Raw genomic sequence first — 15564 nt, forward strand, 5'->3', positions numbered from 1 at the left:
CATTATGATATATTTTTTATAATGTATAATAAAGAGAATAAATTCTTTACCCCTTCCCTCCCTCCCTTCTTTAACCATTATCTTATTATGGGAAAAAATTAAAATCAGTCATTGCAAAAATCTGTTAATGGTCCCCAAATCTTCTTGAACTTATCCATATATCCTTTTTGTGTTGCAAATGTACGCTCCATCTTATATATATGGCAAACTGAGTTCCACCAAAAATTATAGTTCAATCTGTCATAATTTTTCCAATTATTATTATTAATAAAAATGAATAAAGATTAAAAAAAAAAACCATAACCCATATTAATTTTTCCACCTGGGGCCCATACAGTCTTAGCTACGCCACTGGCTTTTGACACCTCTTCTTCCACCTGGCACCAAAGTTGCCTCATAAAAGCAGCCAACACAGAACGAGAAAGAAGAAAATGCGGAGGACAACCTGGGGGGGGGGGACCCGAGACAAATAACCCCCCCCCCCCCAACACACTGCTAAGACCAAAAACGCGGTGGTCGCTTTACCTTCGCAGGATCCCAAAGCTCAAGAGAGAGCGACAGCCGCCCATCAAGACTACACACACCAGGAAGTGAACGGAACAAAACTCGCAGCCAATCAGAGCCGGTCGAATTTTTTTTTTTTTTTTTCATAGTCGACCCCGATTCTTTAAATCGGTTCAAAAAAAAAAAAAGGAAGCGGAACTTTCTTGTTGTCAGCGGTAGTGCAATAGGCGCAGTGATTCCCAACCCTGTCCTGGAGGAACACCAGGCCAATCGGGTTTTCAGGCTAGCCCTAATGAATATGCATGAGAGAGATTTGCATAGGATGGAAGTGATAGGCATGCAAATTTGCTTCATGCATATTCATTAGGGCTAGCCTGAAAACCCAATTGGCCTGGTGGTCCTCCAGGACAGGGTTGGGAACCACTGCAGGGTAAAGCAAAAACATTTGAGCGTTTGAACTGAGCTGGTCTGGTCTTGTTAAGTATAAGCCGAACGAGCGACGGATATGGGGATATGGGAGTTGCGGGATTCGAGGTTCCATTGGTAGCAGTGGTTTATTTAGGAAAGCGAGAGATAGGTTGAAGCGGCAGCGCCCTTGGCTCCTGCTCTACTTGCGACGTTAGGTAGCGCCCTGCAAACGGTTAATTGTAGCTGGAACGTCACGCGCAATCGGGCCGGAGAGCTCATGCCTTCGACGTCATCACGTTCCCGTATTATGATTACGAGCGGCATTGACTCGGAGGGGAGGGGGGCGGGGTTTCCCGCCAATATACGACGAAAGAGAAACAAACGGTAAGTTTTTGAAAGGCAGCTAGTCTGTATATTGCTTTTGTATGCGTGTTCGGTAAACTACGTTCGGAAGAGGCTTCCCCCCCAAAAAAAAGATACTGTGTAATTGCATTTTAAGTTTCTCTCACCGACGGGTGGGGGCGTGCCTGTTTCAACTGTTGCTCTTCACTCACATTGTGACGGGCGCTTTTAAATTAAGTTCAGTCGGTGGGCCTGAGTAAAAGCAGCATTCTCTGGATCTTTTTAAAGCAGTGGTTCCCAACCCTGTCCTGGACGACCACCAGGCCAATCTGGTTTTCAGGCTAGCCCTAATGAATATGCATGAGAGAGATTTGCATATAATGGAAGTGGCAGACATGCAAATCTGCTCCTTGCATATTCATTAGGGCTAGCCTGAAAACCAGATTGGCCTGGAGGAAAGGAAGGATAGCGTTATTCAGGGATCTCAAAGTCCCTCCTTGAGGGCCACCATCCAGTCGGGTTTTCAGGATTTCCCCAATGAATATGCATTGAAAGCAGTGCATGCGCATAGATCTCATGCATATTCATTGGGGAAATCCTGAAAACCCGACTGGATGGTGGCCCTCAAGGAGGGACTTTGACACCCCTGGGCTATTGAAATGGCAAAAAAAATGAAAGGGCAGAAAAATCCTAACACAGTAATTCCCTGTTCCTGGTTGGCTGGAGAGCCTATAAATCAAAAAGGCAGACAGTTCATAGGTTGCTATGAAAACTATCTTTAATGCAGATCCTCTACAACAGGGGTGCCCACACTTTTTGGGCTTGCGAGCTACTTTTAAAATGACCAAGTCAAAATGATCTACCAACAATAAAATTAAAAAAAAAACACAACGCACACTGTACTCATAGAATTATTAATTATCATTCCTATTCCGGGGTTTTTTCAAAGAGGTCAAAGCAGATGACTCTATGCACTGTCACCTCAGTAACAACCATACAAAAACAGACAAATACCCACCCCCTCCCTTTTTACTAAACCACGATAGCAGTTTTTAGCGCAGGGAGCTGCGCTGAATGCCCAGTTAAAAACCTCTATTGCGGTTTAGTAAAAGGGGACCATATTGTAAAATATAGAGAGCAGATATAAATTCAGACACATTTTGATCACTAAATTTAAAATAAAATCATTTTTCCTACCTTGTCTGGTGATTTCATGAGTCTCTGGTTGCACTTTCTTCTTCTGACTGTGCATCCAATCTTTCTTCCCTTCTTTTAGCTTGTATGCTTCCTCTCCTCCTGACCTCATTCCCCCCCCCCCAACGTTTTCTTCTTCTCTCCCTGCCCTCTCTTCCTTTCTCTCTTCAAGCCCCCTTTCTTTTTCTCTGTTTCTCTTCTTTCCTTATGTCTCCCTGCCTGCCCTCCCCCAAGCCACTGCCGCTGCCATCGGATAACAGGCCCCCAAAGCCAAGCTCTCCTTGCTTCGGGCCCACCAGCATTCCTCTCCCCGACGTCAATTTTGCCGTTGGAGAGGAAGTTCCGCTGGCCAGAACTTCCTTTCCGACGGCAGAATTGACGTCGGGGAGAGGAAAGCTGATCGGCCCAAGATCGACCTATTGGGAGAAATGCTGCCGGGTCCTGCCTTTGAGGAAACAGAAAGTAGGCAGGACCTGGCAGCAAGAAGAGCAAATCGCAAGCTTCACTGACCTGTCTCCCGCTTTAGCCCGCGAATGGGGCTCTAACATGTGCGGGCCGGCTTCCCTTCTCTCCCTCCCCCCCCCGGACATAACTTCCGGTTTCAGAGGGAAGAGAAGGGAAGCCGGTACAAGCACACGTTAGCCCCCGGAGCATAAATTCTCCAAGCCGTTTTTTTTTTTTTTTTTAAATGTTGAGCAGCGGAGGCAGCAGCAGAATTCAGGAGCAAGCCAGTCAGGAGGGGAAAAAAAGAGAAGGGAAGAAGGGAACCCGCTCTGTGATCGACTGGGGTCGCCTGAGCGAGCGACCTGTCGATCGCGATCGACGTGTTGGGCACCCCTGCTCTACAACCTCTCTCTTTGAACCATGCTTACTGAGGGTTAGACACTAGGCCAGCATTCCTCCCCTCAAGGGTCACCTATGGAATCTGATCTCTTAAGAAAGTCCTCAGCTCTTTGAACTCAGTATGTAGCCTATTCTAGAATAGGTTTTGTGGGGTGCAGAATAGAATTTGAAATCTTTTTTGTTGTGGGATGAAAAATTCTCCATAAGTCAGGCCATCCATTTGACTTCATGAGGCTGGAAAGAGCTGATTGGACTCTGAGTTTAGCAGGACGGCATGTCGAAGATCTATCAATAAAAGGGTCTAAAGGAAAATTGAAATCCCCTGCAACAATGGTGTGTTCAGTAAAAGTTGTCTTGCAGATAGCATCTGCTACAATAAGACAAATGCTTGTATTACCCACACCAAAGAAAAATCTTTTATTAGTTTTTAAAGCTTTATAATTGAAGTCAAAATATTTCTACCCATTGTCATAATTAATATAAGGTCTGTAGAGTCTTTGGATCTTCATCCCACATAAGGGGACTTACTTCTAATTTATCCTTTACAGCAGGGGTGTCAAACGCAATCGCATAAGGGGCCGAAATCTATAAAACACAGGCTAAGTCATGGGCTGAATTTTTTATTAAGATACTTTGTGCTAGATGCACAAAAGATAGCGCTTCGATCGCTGGTGGCTGATTCTCATACAGCGATCCAATGCACTATCAAGTTTGCATACAAATGATTTGCAAACCAACCAATTCAGTCACTCAGTAGTGACGGGGGAAGCAGCCTCCTGTTATTGCTTTTGGCTTCTATATTTTTTTTAAAGGAACAGATGTACCCCATACCTTTAAAAGTTGGGAGCAAGAGGTACTGAAAACACCTTGGGAGGTATCTGAGGCATCTGAGCCAGTCAGGGCCTTAGGCTCCTTCCCGTGCACAACATGCATATATTCTCCAAGTTCTACAGAGTGGATGTGGCAGCACAGGAGGACACAGTATTTGGGTCCGTGGTGTTTCAAGCAGGTGCAAGGATCACGCCCTAGATTTCTGGGACTGCTTTTGTAGAACTCTGCTGTCCAGAATGACACACCTATTGCACTAGAAAAAGATTAGGTTCTTACCTTGCTAATCTTTTCTAGTAGATGTCATTCTGGAACCCACCCTGTCAGTTATAGACTCCATCTGCCTATTGTCTCAATCGGGAAATTAGAGTCAAAACTTAGATTTTGATGTCGGTCAGACTTCAAAGGTATGAAGAATGATCTATTGCTATAACATATTGGGGGAATGTTTGAGCTCCATAAATGTTTGATTGGTGTAGTTATTTGGATGTTTTGATCAATTAATATGTTTAACATGTTTGCTATACTTTTCAGAGCAGACCAGATTTGTAGTTTGGGGAGTTTCCCCGTATCCCTCCTTTATATGTGTTCATATATTATAATAATAATTTTATTCTTATATACCACCAAACCCATAGTAGTCTGAGGCAGTTTAAGAGTTTAATAAGAGGAGCTGGACTATTGCCCACTTTGGTACAAACTGAAGGAGGCAGCAGAGCCCTGTGGAGAAGGAGTTTAAAACCTGGAATGGATTCTTTCTGTATGGCTTACAAGAATGGGGAGAACACCCTACTTTCCAAAATGACACACCTATCTACTAGAAAACATATTAGCAAGGTAAGAACCTAATCCAGGGGTCTCCAAAGTCCCTCCTTGAGGGCTGAATTCCAGTCGGATTTTCAGGATTTCCCCAATGAATATGCATGAGATCTATGTGTATGCACTGCTTTCAATGCATATTCATTGGGGAAATCCTGAAAATCCAACTGGATTCGGCTCTCAAGGAGGGACTTTGGAGACCCCTGACCCAATTTCTTCATTGGCATTAACCAGTTAATTGTTTCTGGCTGGTTAAATCTCTTGGTAGTTGACTCAAGTTAAGTGTTTCTAATACTAAATGTGTTATTGTTGATGTTTTTTTTGTGTGTGGGGGGGTTTGCTTTTTTGCTACCTCTCTTCTCATAGAAACTCTTTCAGATTATTGCTTTGTTTGTTGCCCTAATTTGCCCCTAAATGCACTTTTGAGCTAGCCAGTAGAGAATGACAGGGGAAAAAAAATTTGTCCCTGTCCCCGCGAGCTCAGTCCCCATCCCCGCCCCGCAAACCATCTGATCCCACCCACACAAGCCTCAAATAGTTTTATACTGAACTTATTTTATTAAAGTATAAACAGAAACAATATTCTGTACAATTGTCATTTTATAAATCAAAGTTCTGGCTGCCGAACTAGAGAAAGATCTTCAGCTGGCAGGGTTTTGTTTATAAAAGTTTATCAACACAACTAATATACTATATCCTAAAGCAAAAAAAAAATATTTTTTTTTTCTACCTTTTGTTGTCTGGTTTCTGCTTTCCTCATTCAGTTCCTTTCATCCACTGTCTGCCTTCTCTCTGCCTCTTCCATATGCTCTTACTGTGCCTCTCCCTGCCATCTCTCCCTCCACCTCCCTCCCCCATTGGTCTGGCACCCATATTCTTCCCTCCGCTCCCCCCCAATAGTCTGGCATCTGTCTTCTTCCCTTTCATCTTTCCTTCCCTCCCCCAGGTGGTTTTTAGCATCTCTAGCCTCCTTTCCTCCCCTCAGATCTGTCTCCCCAAACCAGCATGTGCCTTTTTAAAAATTTTCTTTATCCCCTCTTTCTATCCAGTTTCCTGCCGTGTCTGTTCCACTCTCTCTTCCCCATTTCCCTTCATCCATTTCCTCTCCATCCCCCATCCCCAGCACCCTTTGAGTGGACCAGCAGCCCGTTCACCACGGTCTGAGCATCTCCTTCCTTTCGTTCCCCTTACCTTTGCTGGTGATTTTTTTAGAAAAAATTTTCTCTGAACAAGCAGCTGGAGCCATGTCGTGTGTGGCTGCTAGAAACTTCTCATTTGATGCAACTTCCTGTTTCTGGTTGCATCAGAGGATAATTTTCTAGCAGCCACACGCGACTTCAAGGCTCCAGCTGCTTGTTCAGAGAAAACTAAAAATCGCCAGGGAAGGGAGGGAGGGAGATGCCCGGATGGTGGCGATCGTTAGGAAGGAGAGAGGGGGGCTGCTTGACCGCACGATTGGTGACTGCATATTCCTTTCATTAACTGTGGAGACAAGGCCATTCACCACTCCATGGGGCGGTGAATGGCCTTGTCCCTGTACCCACAGCGACCACTTTTTTTTTTTCTCCCTCTGTTTTGGCAGATTACCTGCGGCTAGCTTTGGGTAATAGCCACCGTGTCATTCTCTACTATCCAGCACATTGTTACATAATAGTTGGGACTTCAAGTAATTTCCAGCTTCTGCCAACCCAATTTGAAGCAACTGGGTCAAATAAGACTTTGTACACAGCAGTGAGCAGTAATACCAGTGAATTTTATTTTTGACTTCTTTCAAAACAGGATGAATATCACGTGAAAGTATGTCTGCAAAGGAAGACCTGAATGCCTCGTGCATACTGGGAGAAAATGTCAATGTTGGCCCTAGTCCTGGGAAAGCTATTGATAATGGATTGAGTTCTACAAGTATAAAGGGCACACCCTTTAGAAAAAGATCACATCCAAGTTCTAGCCCTAATAAGTCTCCTTGGAGATCCAGTCCACGTGAATTGTCTCCAAAAGGTCACAATTATCAAAAGAGACAACGTTCCTGGTGCCGATCCAGTCTGAAGGGCAGCAAACGGCGGCAATCACTGCCTCCCATTCACCATGACACTACAGGTGAGCACTTCCTGATTTGTTTGTTTTGTCAAACATATACTGAAACTTTGCAAGATCAAAATTAAGTAAATGTTGAACCCATGGAACTTGCTTTCTAAAATAATTTTGAGCTTTACTGGTTTTAATTGGGATGCACAGAATTGAGATTTATACAGCTTAACTGGAGCCCTCAGATTTCAGGAAAAGTTTGGAAGACTGTATTTGCTGCTTGAGGTTGGAAAGTTAGGACATTTTTAACTTATTTCCTTGTTGGTAGCAGATGAATCTAGAGACGAGTGGGTTTTGTCCATCCATCCATCATCCATCAGCAGGCAGAGATAGAACACTAAACTGAGTTCTGCTATATTGGATGGTCTGCTCACTGGTAATCCAGTATTATCCCAGGACAAGCAGGCAGCATATTCTCACATGTGGGTGACATAATCCATGGATCCTTGATATGGACAGCTTTAAAAGTGTTATCACCACTTAAGTTTTTAGAAATCTCATGGCTGCACATGCGCAAGTGCCTTCCTGCCCAAAATAGGCTTGTGGCACCTCAGTTATTCGTTTTCCGCTGAGCGATGAAGTCTTTTTTTTTTTCCCCATTACTGTCAGTTGCCATTTGCCTTCCCATTCCATTTTATCTTTCTCTGCTTTTTTTAAGCACACTTTTCATTAGTAACTCTCCAGACTGGTCCAGTTCACTGATGGGTAATAGCGCACCATGACCAACAGGTGGAGACTGAGAAAACCTTTTTGGCTGTAATACAAGTAGCTGTGCTTCCCCTTAATATATTTAGTCTGTTCTCAGTATCCAAGCAGGTATGGTAAGCTGTGCCAGTCTTCCCTGGGTTAGTGTAGGCCTGTTGGAAGTTGTTTAGTGGCCTTCTTGTCCCTGTTTGGTGCTGGACTGAGCTTTGAGGGACCCTTTTGGGGGTCCACCAACCTCGGGGGGGGGGGGAATGTCGCACCTCGATGGGTCACGAGTTGAGTTCCTTCCCTCATTTCCTCCACCTCCCCCAAATTTTTCTACAGGTGCCTAAGAGCTAGACTCAGTTCTACTTCGTGCCTTCTCACCGCGGCTCGTGTTTTATTTTTTACAGGGTCACTGTGTTGCTTTGTGCATTTTCATTTAAAAAAAAACAACAAAAAATACCTTAAATTAGTGTTTTCCTTTGGTCGCAGCGGGGCCCGTCTCGCAGCCTCAGCCTGTGGGCTTCGATCTTGGTGCAGCTATTTTTCCGTTTATGTCCTGGCTGGTCACAGGCTTCAAGAAGTGTAGTTGTTGCCAGCACGCATTCTCCCTCACTGACCCACATAGGTGGTGTGTTCAGTGTTTGGGACCTGACCATCGTCCGGAGTCGTGTGCCCACTGTGCTACCCTTCAACTTCGAACCATCAAACGTCATTGAGTTCAGGTGGAGAAATTCTTTGACGGTATGGATCCACTTCCCCCGGTCTCGACCTCGACTTCGAATCTGGTCACGCTTCTCACAGGGGTTCCGCCTTCTGCCTTGACCTCGATCTTAATCAAACCCTCCTCGTTTGGCGGGTCCTTGGGCAAATCTGCTAAGTCTTCTCCTGAGGAGCCGCTTTCCTCGCTGCTTCCCTCAGGTCAAGTACCAGCAGTGGTTATCAAACTGCCCAAGAAGCATGTCTCAAAGTTGAAGAGTCATTCTTCCTCCTCTTCCTTGGAGACTATAGCCACACCAAATGTACCAGAGTCTCAAGTCTCAGTGTCGCATTGGAGGCTATGATCCAGATCATTCTGGATCGGCAGTTTGGTAATATATTTGCCAAACATACTCCTAACTCGACTCTGCTTCCTGCAGTCCTGTCTGAGCACTTAGCAGTGCCTCGAGCTGAATCTACCCACTCTACAAGGTTTGAGTTCTTGGGAGTGCCTCAAGAGGATTCTACACACTCTATGCAAGGAGTCGAGTCTTTGCGAGTGTCTCTTCTGGAGTAGAAGCACGCTACTCAAGAAGCCGAGTCCTTGTCAGTGCCTCGAGGTACCTTGACACAAGGAGCTCAGTTCTTTTTGGTATCTCGATCTACAGCCTCCAGCCCTCCTTCTTGCATAAGGAGTTGCCCTTTCCAAGGCATAGGGCGAAGACTCCTTGATGTTCCTCTCAGCGGGATCTGCCTGGTTCGAGGCACAGTTCTCCACATTGTTTGCTTCCATCATTCGGGCTCCGTGGATGATGTCGCCCACATGTTGAGAATAGCTGCTTGCTGTCCCTGGATAACACCTGTTACAGTAAGTAACTACTTTATTGTATTTCTATTGGTTTTTATTTTGACTTTTACTTTATTTATGGGACTTCTGAGGCCAGCTGTACAGCAGAAACATGGTCTGTTGGGTCTGGTTTCATGTTCCACTTTATATGGTTGTCAAAGTACTGTATATCTTTTGACTTGAACGTCTGGTCTTATTTGGATTTTCCTTGACTTGGTGCAGAGGTTTGTTGCTTCTCTTTTTGTGGATAACCAAGGAGTTTACCATCCCATATTTCACAGAAAACACTAAGCTGAGTTATCTCAGCCTCTGTATTCATCTGCTGTGACTATATAGTAAAGAAAATAATCAGGTAAGACCATTTTTCCTTCCAAACAAAATATTTGAGAGCTGTTCCATTTTAAATAACTTTCTTGCAGGTCATATGCATATGCTCATGCAGACAAAGGGGCTGGAAAGTTTCTGAAGCATACTGTTCAACTTGAATTTTTTTTTTTTTTTGCTTATGTTCTTGTATTTATGTTTGTGTGGCTTTTTTTTTTTCTTTTTTAAAGGGCTTAGCAAAGCTATCAGTTTGGATCTGCCAGAGAAGGAGAGGCTATCTGTGCTTCTGCATTCTTGTTTCCAGGTAAAGCATGATCTTTAGCTTTCTAATTAGACAATTCTCTAGTCTATAGTAATTTTTATTTATTTATTTATTTTTTTCATTCTCAAAGCTGCATGTAGAGCAAATTGTGACTGGGGGAAATGGATGAGGCATTTGCAAGATGACAGGTTCTGAATGCAGGGGAACAAACCTAATCTGTCCTGGTTCTCATTTCCTTAACTGAGTTACTCAGTGGAATAAAAAACCTGGAGTATTATCTAAAAAAACCTGGAGTATTATCTCCATGCTATTATAAAAACTAGGAATAGTTCAAATAGTTCCCTTGCACATGATGCTACCTGGTCATCCTAAGTATTCAGGATTGGTTCTGTAGACATTCCCATTATCCCATCTGCTATTGTCCTCAGCCAGGCCTTGACACGTTTTCTTATGATCTAGAAGCTAACGGCAGAGAGCTCTCAAACTCCTTGTCACAACTGAAGTTGGAGATTGAGGGATTGGGAGGAGGATGGGGGGCCTGGGGGCCGAATCCTTAAGACACCCCAGCTATATGACAAGACCAGCATACAATCTCATGCACACACACAAAACCCTCCCAAGCCCCTCCACCCACCTTTTCCTCCACTGAAATGCATGTGCCCAACCAGATCACTAAAAGTTCGTAAATCTGTTCAAAATTTGACTGCATGACCCTTGGTAAAAGCATTTGTATATATATAGTGGAACCTTGGTTTACGAGCATAATTTGTTCCAGAAGCATGCTTGTAAACCAAAATACTCGTATATCAAAGCGAGTTTCCCAATAGGAAATAATGGAAACTCGCTTGATACATTCCCACCCCACCAACCCCCTCCTGAGGCCAGCGGCGCTGCTCCCCCCCGCGCAAAGGCCCCCCCTCGGCGTGAACCGGCACCCCCCGCCTGAACAACTTGAAACTTACATACACACCCCCATCTGGCACCGGCACGCAGCCCACAGGATGAGCTGGTGCTGCTTGAAGAACTTCCTGCCTCTGCCGGGCCTTGAGCGTGCATCTGCGCATGCTCAAGGCCTTCTAATTCTCCTTCTCGCCGATAATCTCGGCGAGAGGGAGAATTAGAAGGCTTTGAGAATGCGCAGATGCAATGCTCAAGACCCGGCAGAGGCGGGAAGTTTATCAAGCGGCACAGGCACATGCTGTGGGCTGCGTGCCGGTGCCAAACGGGAGGGGGGGTAAGTTTCAAATTCGGGCGGGGAGTGCAGTTCCAGTGGGAAGGGGGGGCTTTGCGATGCTGGTTCTGGGGGAGGGTTTCGCAAATCGAGACAAGTTTTGCGAGAATGTTTTGCTCATCTTGCAAAACACTCGCAAACTGGGTTACTCGCAAACCGAGGTGTGACTGTATTTGTTCCTTACCTGCAAGAGTGTCCCTTTTTTTTTTTTACGGTGACCATACACCCCATATAATTCCCGTATCATCAGAGCATGAAATTTATTGTGCCAATTTCAAAAGGAGGGAGGCTGTTCCTGTAACCAATGATTTAATGTACGCTTTTCCTAGGAATCTTGTTTCTCCCCTCCCCCCCCCTGCCAAGACAACACCCAACTGTCGAGCCTCATGAAATAGAATACCCAAAACTGAGTAAGTCAATTTGCGCTGCAGGACCCTTTGGAGATTGGGAGGGGAGGAAGGGCCTTCCAAAAGGTCTGTATGTTCGGACAACCCCAAATGCCATGGTAAAAAGTATTAGGGGCCTGTTGATATTTGCTACAGAGAAACGTGTTTGTACATTGGCCAAGAAAACTCTGTATTGCAAAAATATGCCCTGTAAACTATTCAATGCTGACACTCTTTAGTTCTGCATTATGATCAAATTGTGGAATCCTAGACACCAACAAAGGGAAATCAAGTGCTGTGACCGAAGGCCCTAAATCTCATTCCTATGCTACCTGAAGTGAAGTACAATTCTTCGGCAGGAGCTCCCGAAGCAGTAGTTGTGGCGCCCTGATACAGAAACATGCCCTTTTCATCCACTGCAAAAGAGCCCATACTTTAGTGCTTATTGCGGGAGATAAATGGATCAGACCTAAAGAATGTTTATAATGTGATACTTGAAATTTGGACTCACCACCTGGAAGGAAGTTTATGCGCATTTGGGGACGGTACTGAAATTCCTTGTCTCCAACTGCAAGGAGCAGGCTTCTGGACTCTTAAGATATCCAATAGAGAATGACACAGTGACAAAATTCATCACCGTTCCCGTCCCCGCGGATAACTGCGGGAAATAATCCCATGTCATTTTTTAGTGTCTATTTCAACCTCAGTCCTTCTACACCAGCATTCTTCAAAGCAAAGCTTGAGGGTCAGTGGTTGTGGCCGGTCATATTCTGATTCTTCCCTCTCTCCTTAAAGAATGACATGAAGATAGTTTCCCGCGGTTATCCACGGGGACGGGAATGGTGATGAATTTTGTCACCATGTCATTCTCTAATATCCAACTGTCAATGCTGTAAATTCCAGAATTGTAATTATTTTATTTCAATTGTCTGTTTGTTTATTATTCTTTTCTTCTTTTTTTTGCTGTACATGCTGGGTGAGTGGGAGGAATTGGGTTTGGTGGATGTTACTGAAAATTGTTTGAGCTAGTGATATGTTCTTTGCTGCTGCACTTTCTTATATTGCCAGCCTTTCTGGTGTGTTGTACTTGCTGTTGTTGTGCTCAGTAAAAATGATTTAAACATAATGGTAGTAAGCAAAAAGGTCTGAGGGTTGAATCACCACTCGCTGTCTAAACTAGTCAAAAGTCAGGGGCTGTCCATCTTCCCGCAACAAGTGTTCAATCAATTGAATACCCCATGTACCCCATCTTCGAAAAGTAGCATTGTCCTGTCCTAGAGTAAAGAGTATGTAAACCCACTAGTGTAAGTAAGGGACTAACATGGGCTGTATAACACCAACTGTTCATTAAAAAACATCATACTCCTTGAAGGGGCTCCAAGAATAGACTTCCCCCTACAAGCCTCTGGCAATTAGCATGTAGCAATGAGTTAAAGTGCCATGATTGAAAATATTCTCACTCAAACTATATGTCGGTATAATCAGAGGTGGAATACACCCAGTCTTTTACATGTGGGAGAAGGCATGCCTGGTTAAATACTGTAGTTTCAGATTGGGAATTCCTAGACCTTCCACGGACATCCCCCAAGCAGAAAGGCCCCCCTCAATGTCGCTTTTTTCTTACCCCCGCCCCCCCCCCAATTGACTCACTTTATTGAGTTGCAAAAGGTCCTTTGTTAAGATATAGAAGGGAAAAGTTTGGAAAGCATAGAGTCAGTGAGGAAATAGGATAATTTTATAGAGATTAATCCTACCCATCAACGTTAATGGCAAATACATCCATTTGGTCAAGAGTAACGGTATCCGACAACAATTTATCCACATTACGTCTATACAGGAGATGGTCTACTTCCGGTGACCTAACGGAGGCAAATGGCGGGGTAACTCGTGAGCTCAGATTCTAACTGTACTGAGAGGTGAAATTAACTTCCCTACGCTGCTTTGGTTGGGTTAGTTCTTGTGTGAAGCCTCGCTGGCAAGTGGAGAGAAAGATATGGCTAACAAACGCAAGACTGGACCTTAAGGCTTTTGCATTTTGTGTGGGAGATATAATATAAGTAGCCATGTATTATATCAACAAGCAAAGAGGCACAGGTTGTCTCCTTCTCTGTCAGGAGGCTCAGATCTGGCTTTGGGTGATTGCTCGCAACATCTTTCTCAAAGCTGTTTACATTGAAGGGGAACAGAATTTCTTAGCAGACAAACTCAGTAGAATTCTTCAACCTCTCGAATGGGTATTCAATTCTGCAGCTCTCCATCCCGTCTTTTCTCAATGGGAAACTCCTCAAAATGGATCTGTTTGCATCTTCCCCACAACAACAACAACTTCCCCACTTCTGCTCCAGACTCTATTCCCCTCAACTTTTGGATTGGACGCACAAGTTCCTTTATGCGTTTCCACTCATTCCTCTCATACTCAAGATGCTTGTTAAAGCCAAGCAGCAGTCGGCCACCTTGCTTCTCATAGCTCCTCAGTGGCCCAGGCAGCCGTGATTCTCCCTTCTATTTCAACTCAGTATCAAGGAGTCCATAGCTCTGCCGATAAGGTTCTCTTCTACATCCCAACTTTCAGTCTTTGCACCTGACAACTTGGTACCTCTTGCGCTGAATTCCACTGACCTTCATCTGTCCCAACTGGTCATGCTCATTTTGGAAGCTTCCAGAAAACCAGCCACACAGCAGTGTTACCAGAAAAAGTGGGCATGATTTTCTTCCTGGTGTCTTCTTCATCAACTTGACCTGACATCCATTTCTGTTTCACAAGGTTTGGATTATCTTCCTTTTTCTGACTCTGGCCTCAAATCTACATCCATCAGAGTCCATCTCAGTGCTAGCACAGCCTTTCATCAACCAGTGGATGGTAAACTCCTTACTGCTCATCCTCATTTCCAGATTCATGAAAGGACTTTTCAATGTGAAACCACCTCTCAAGCCACCTCCAGTGGTTTGGGATATCAATGTAGTTCTTGCTAAATTGATGAAGCCTCCGTTTGAACCAATAGCTACAGCTCATCTCAGATATACCTTACCTGGAAAGTAGTCATTGCTTCACTTCTGCCAGAAGAGTAAGCGAACTTCAAGCACTATTGGGGAACCCACCATTTACAGTGTTCTACCATGACAAGGTGGTGCTTCACACCCATACAAAGGTTGTCGCTGAATTTCATATCAATCAGTCGATTGTGCTTCCAGTATTTTTTCCCAAGCCTCATTCTCATCCAGGAGAAATGGCTCTTCACACTCTGGATTGCAAGCAGGCTTTGGCCTATTATCTCAGCAGAGCAAGTCCACACAGAACATCTCCTCAACTCTGTCACTTTTGATCCTAATAAGTTGAGGCATCCTGTTTCTAAGAGAACGATTTCCACCTGGTTGGCTTCCTGCATGTCGTTCTGTTATGCTCAGGCTGGGCTGCAACTGGAGAGTCATGTTAATAGCCCATTAAGTTCGAGCTATGGCAGCTTCAGTAGCTTTTCGCTCTACTTCTATTGATGAAATCTGCAAAGCTGCTATTTGGTCCTCGGTTCATACATTCACCTAGATTGCCTCAACCTTGGTCCTCGGTTCATACATTCACCTAGATTGCCTCAACCTTGAGGTGTGCATTCTCATTAAGGTCACTCTCTTCGGGGCAAGCCTTGGCAGGTATTTGGCAGCTCAGTGTTGGCCTCTAATGCATTAAAAACCCATACTAATAGAGCAAAGTGACATCCAGATTGCTTATAAAATGTGTTGGATTATCCATCAAGCCCTGCATTTCCATGAGACAGTTTTTAGCCCTTGTAGCATCATGGAAGTTAATAGGTCAGGGCGATAGATCACCTCTGCCTGTGTTTTTAAATATACTCATAGCAAGTTGTAGAGTGACCTCTGGTCTTATAGGACTGTATAAATGTATCTCTTCTCTATCAGAGAATAGGACTCTGTTCTCATCAGTAATAGTTAGAATCTGATTGTGCTGTGATTCCTTCCTGATTTGATGATCCAACACCTACCATATTCAAAGTACTCATAGCATACTCTGCATTTTCAGAAAGCAACAGGGCAGATGATCTGCAAAAGCCAAAATGATGGTGACAACACAACAGCCAAAGGGAAATGTTCA

The 15564-nt window shown here is 44.4% G+C and overlaps 2 protein-coding genes across 3 annotated transcripts in view; one reads left to right on the forward strand and one right to left on the reverse strand.

Annotated features, from left to right (window-relative positions):
* Nucleotides 1–1531, reverse strand: part of MVB12A (multivesicular body subunit 12A) — a 38652-nt gene extending 37121 nt beyond the window's left edge. Inside the window, exon 1 of one of the 2 annotated variants that reach the window (XM_033916266.1) lies at nt 1422–1531. The gene's annotated coding sequence lies outside the window, so the exon portion shown is untranslated. Of the gene's footprint in view, nt 1–525; nt 680–1421 lie in introns of those variants that run through there. The other variant, XM_033916265.1, reaches the window with a different exon arrangement.
* Nucleotides 963–15564, forward strand: part of LOC117346534 (kinetochore-associated protein DSN1 homolog) — an 82940-nt gene continuing 68338 nt past the window's right edge. The window contains exons 1-3 of the mRNA XM_033916264.1: nt 963–1296; nt 6718–7035; nt 9811–9884. Of these exons, the coding sequence (XP_033772155.1) occupies nt 6738–7035; nt 9811–9884 (372 nt within the window). The 5' untranslated portion in view covers nt 963–1296; nt 6718–6737. The remainder of the gene's footprint in view (nt 1297–6717; nt 7036–9810; nt 9885–15564) is intronic.

Source organism: Geotrypetes seraphini, chromosome 12, assembly GCF_902459505.1.
Source record: "Geotrypetes seraphini chromosome 12, aGeoSer1.1, whole genome shotgun sequence".
In the NCBI taxonomy this organism is placed as follows: Eukaryota; Metazoa; Chordata; class Amphibia; order Gymnophiona; family Dermophiidae; genus Geotrypetes; species Geotrypetes seraphini.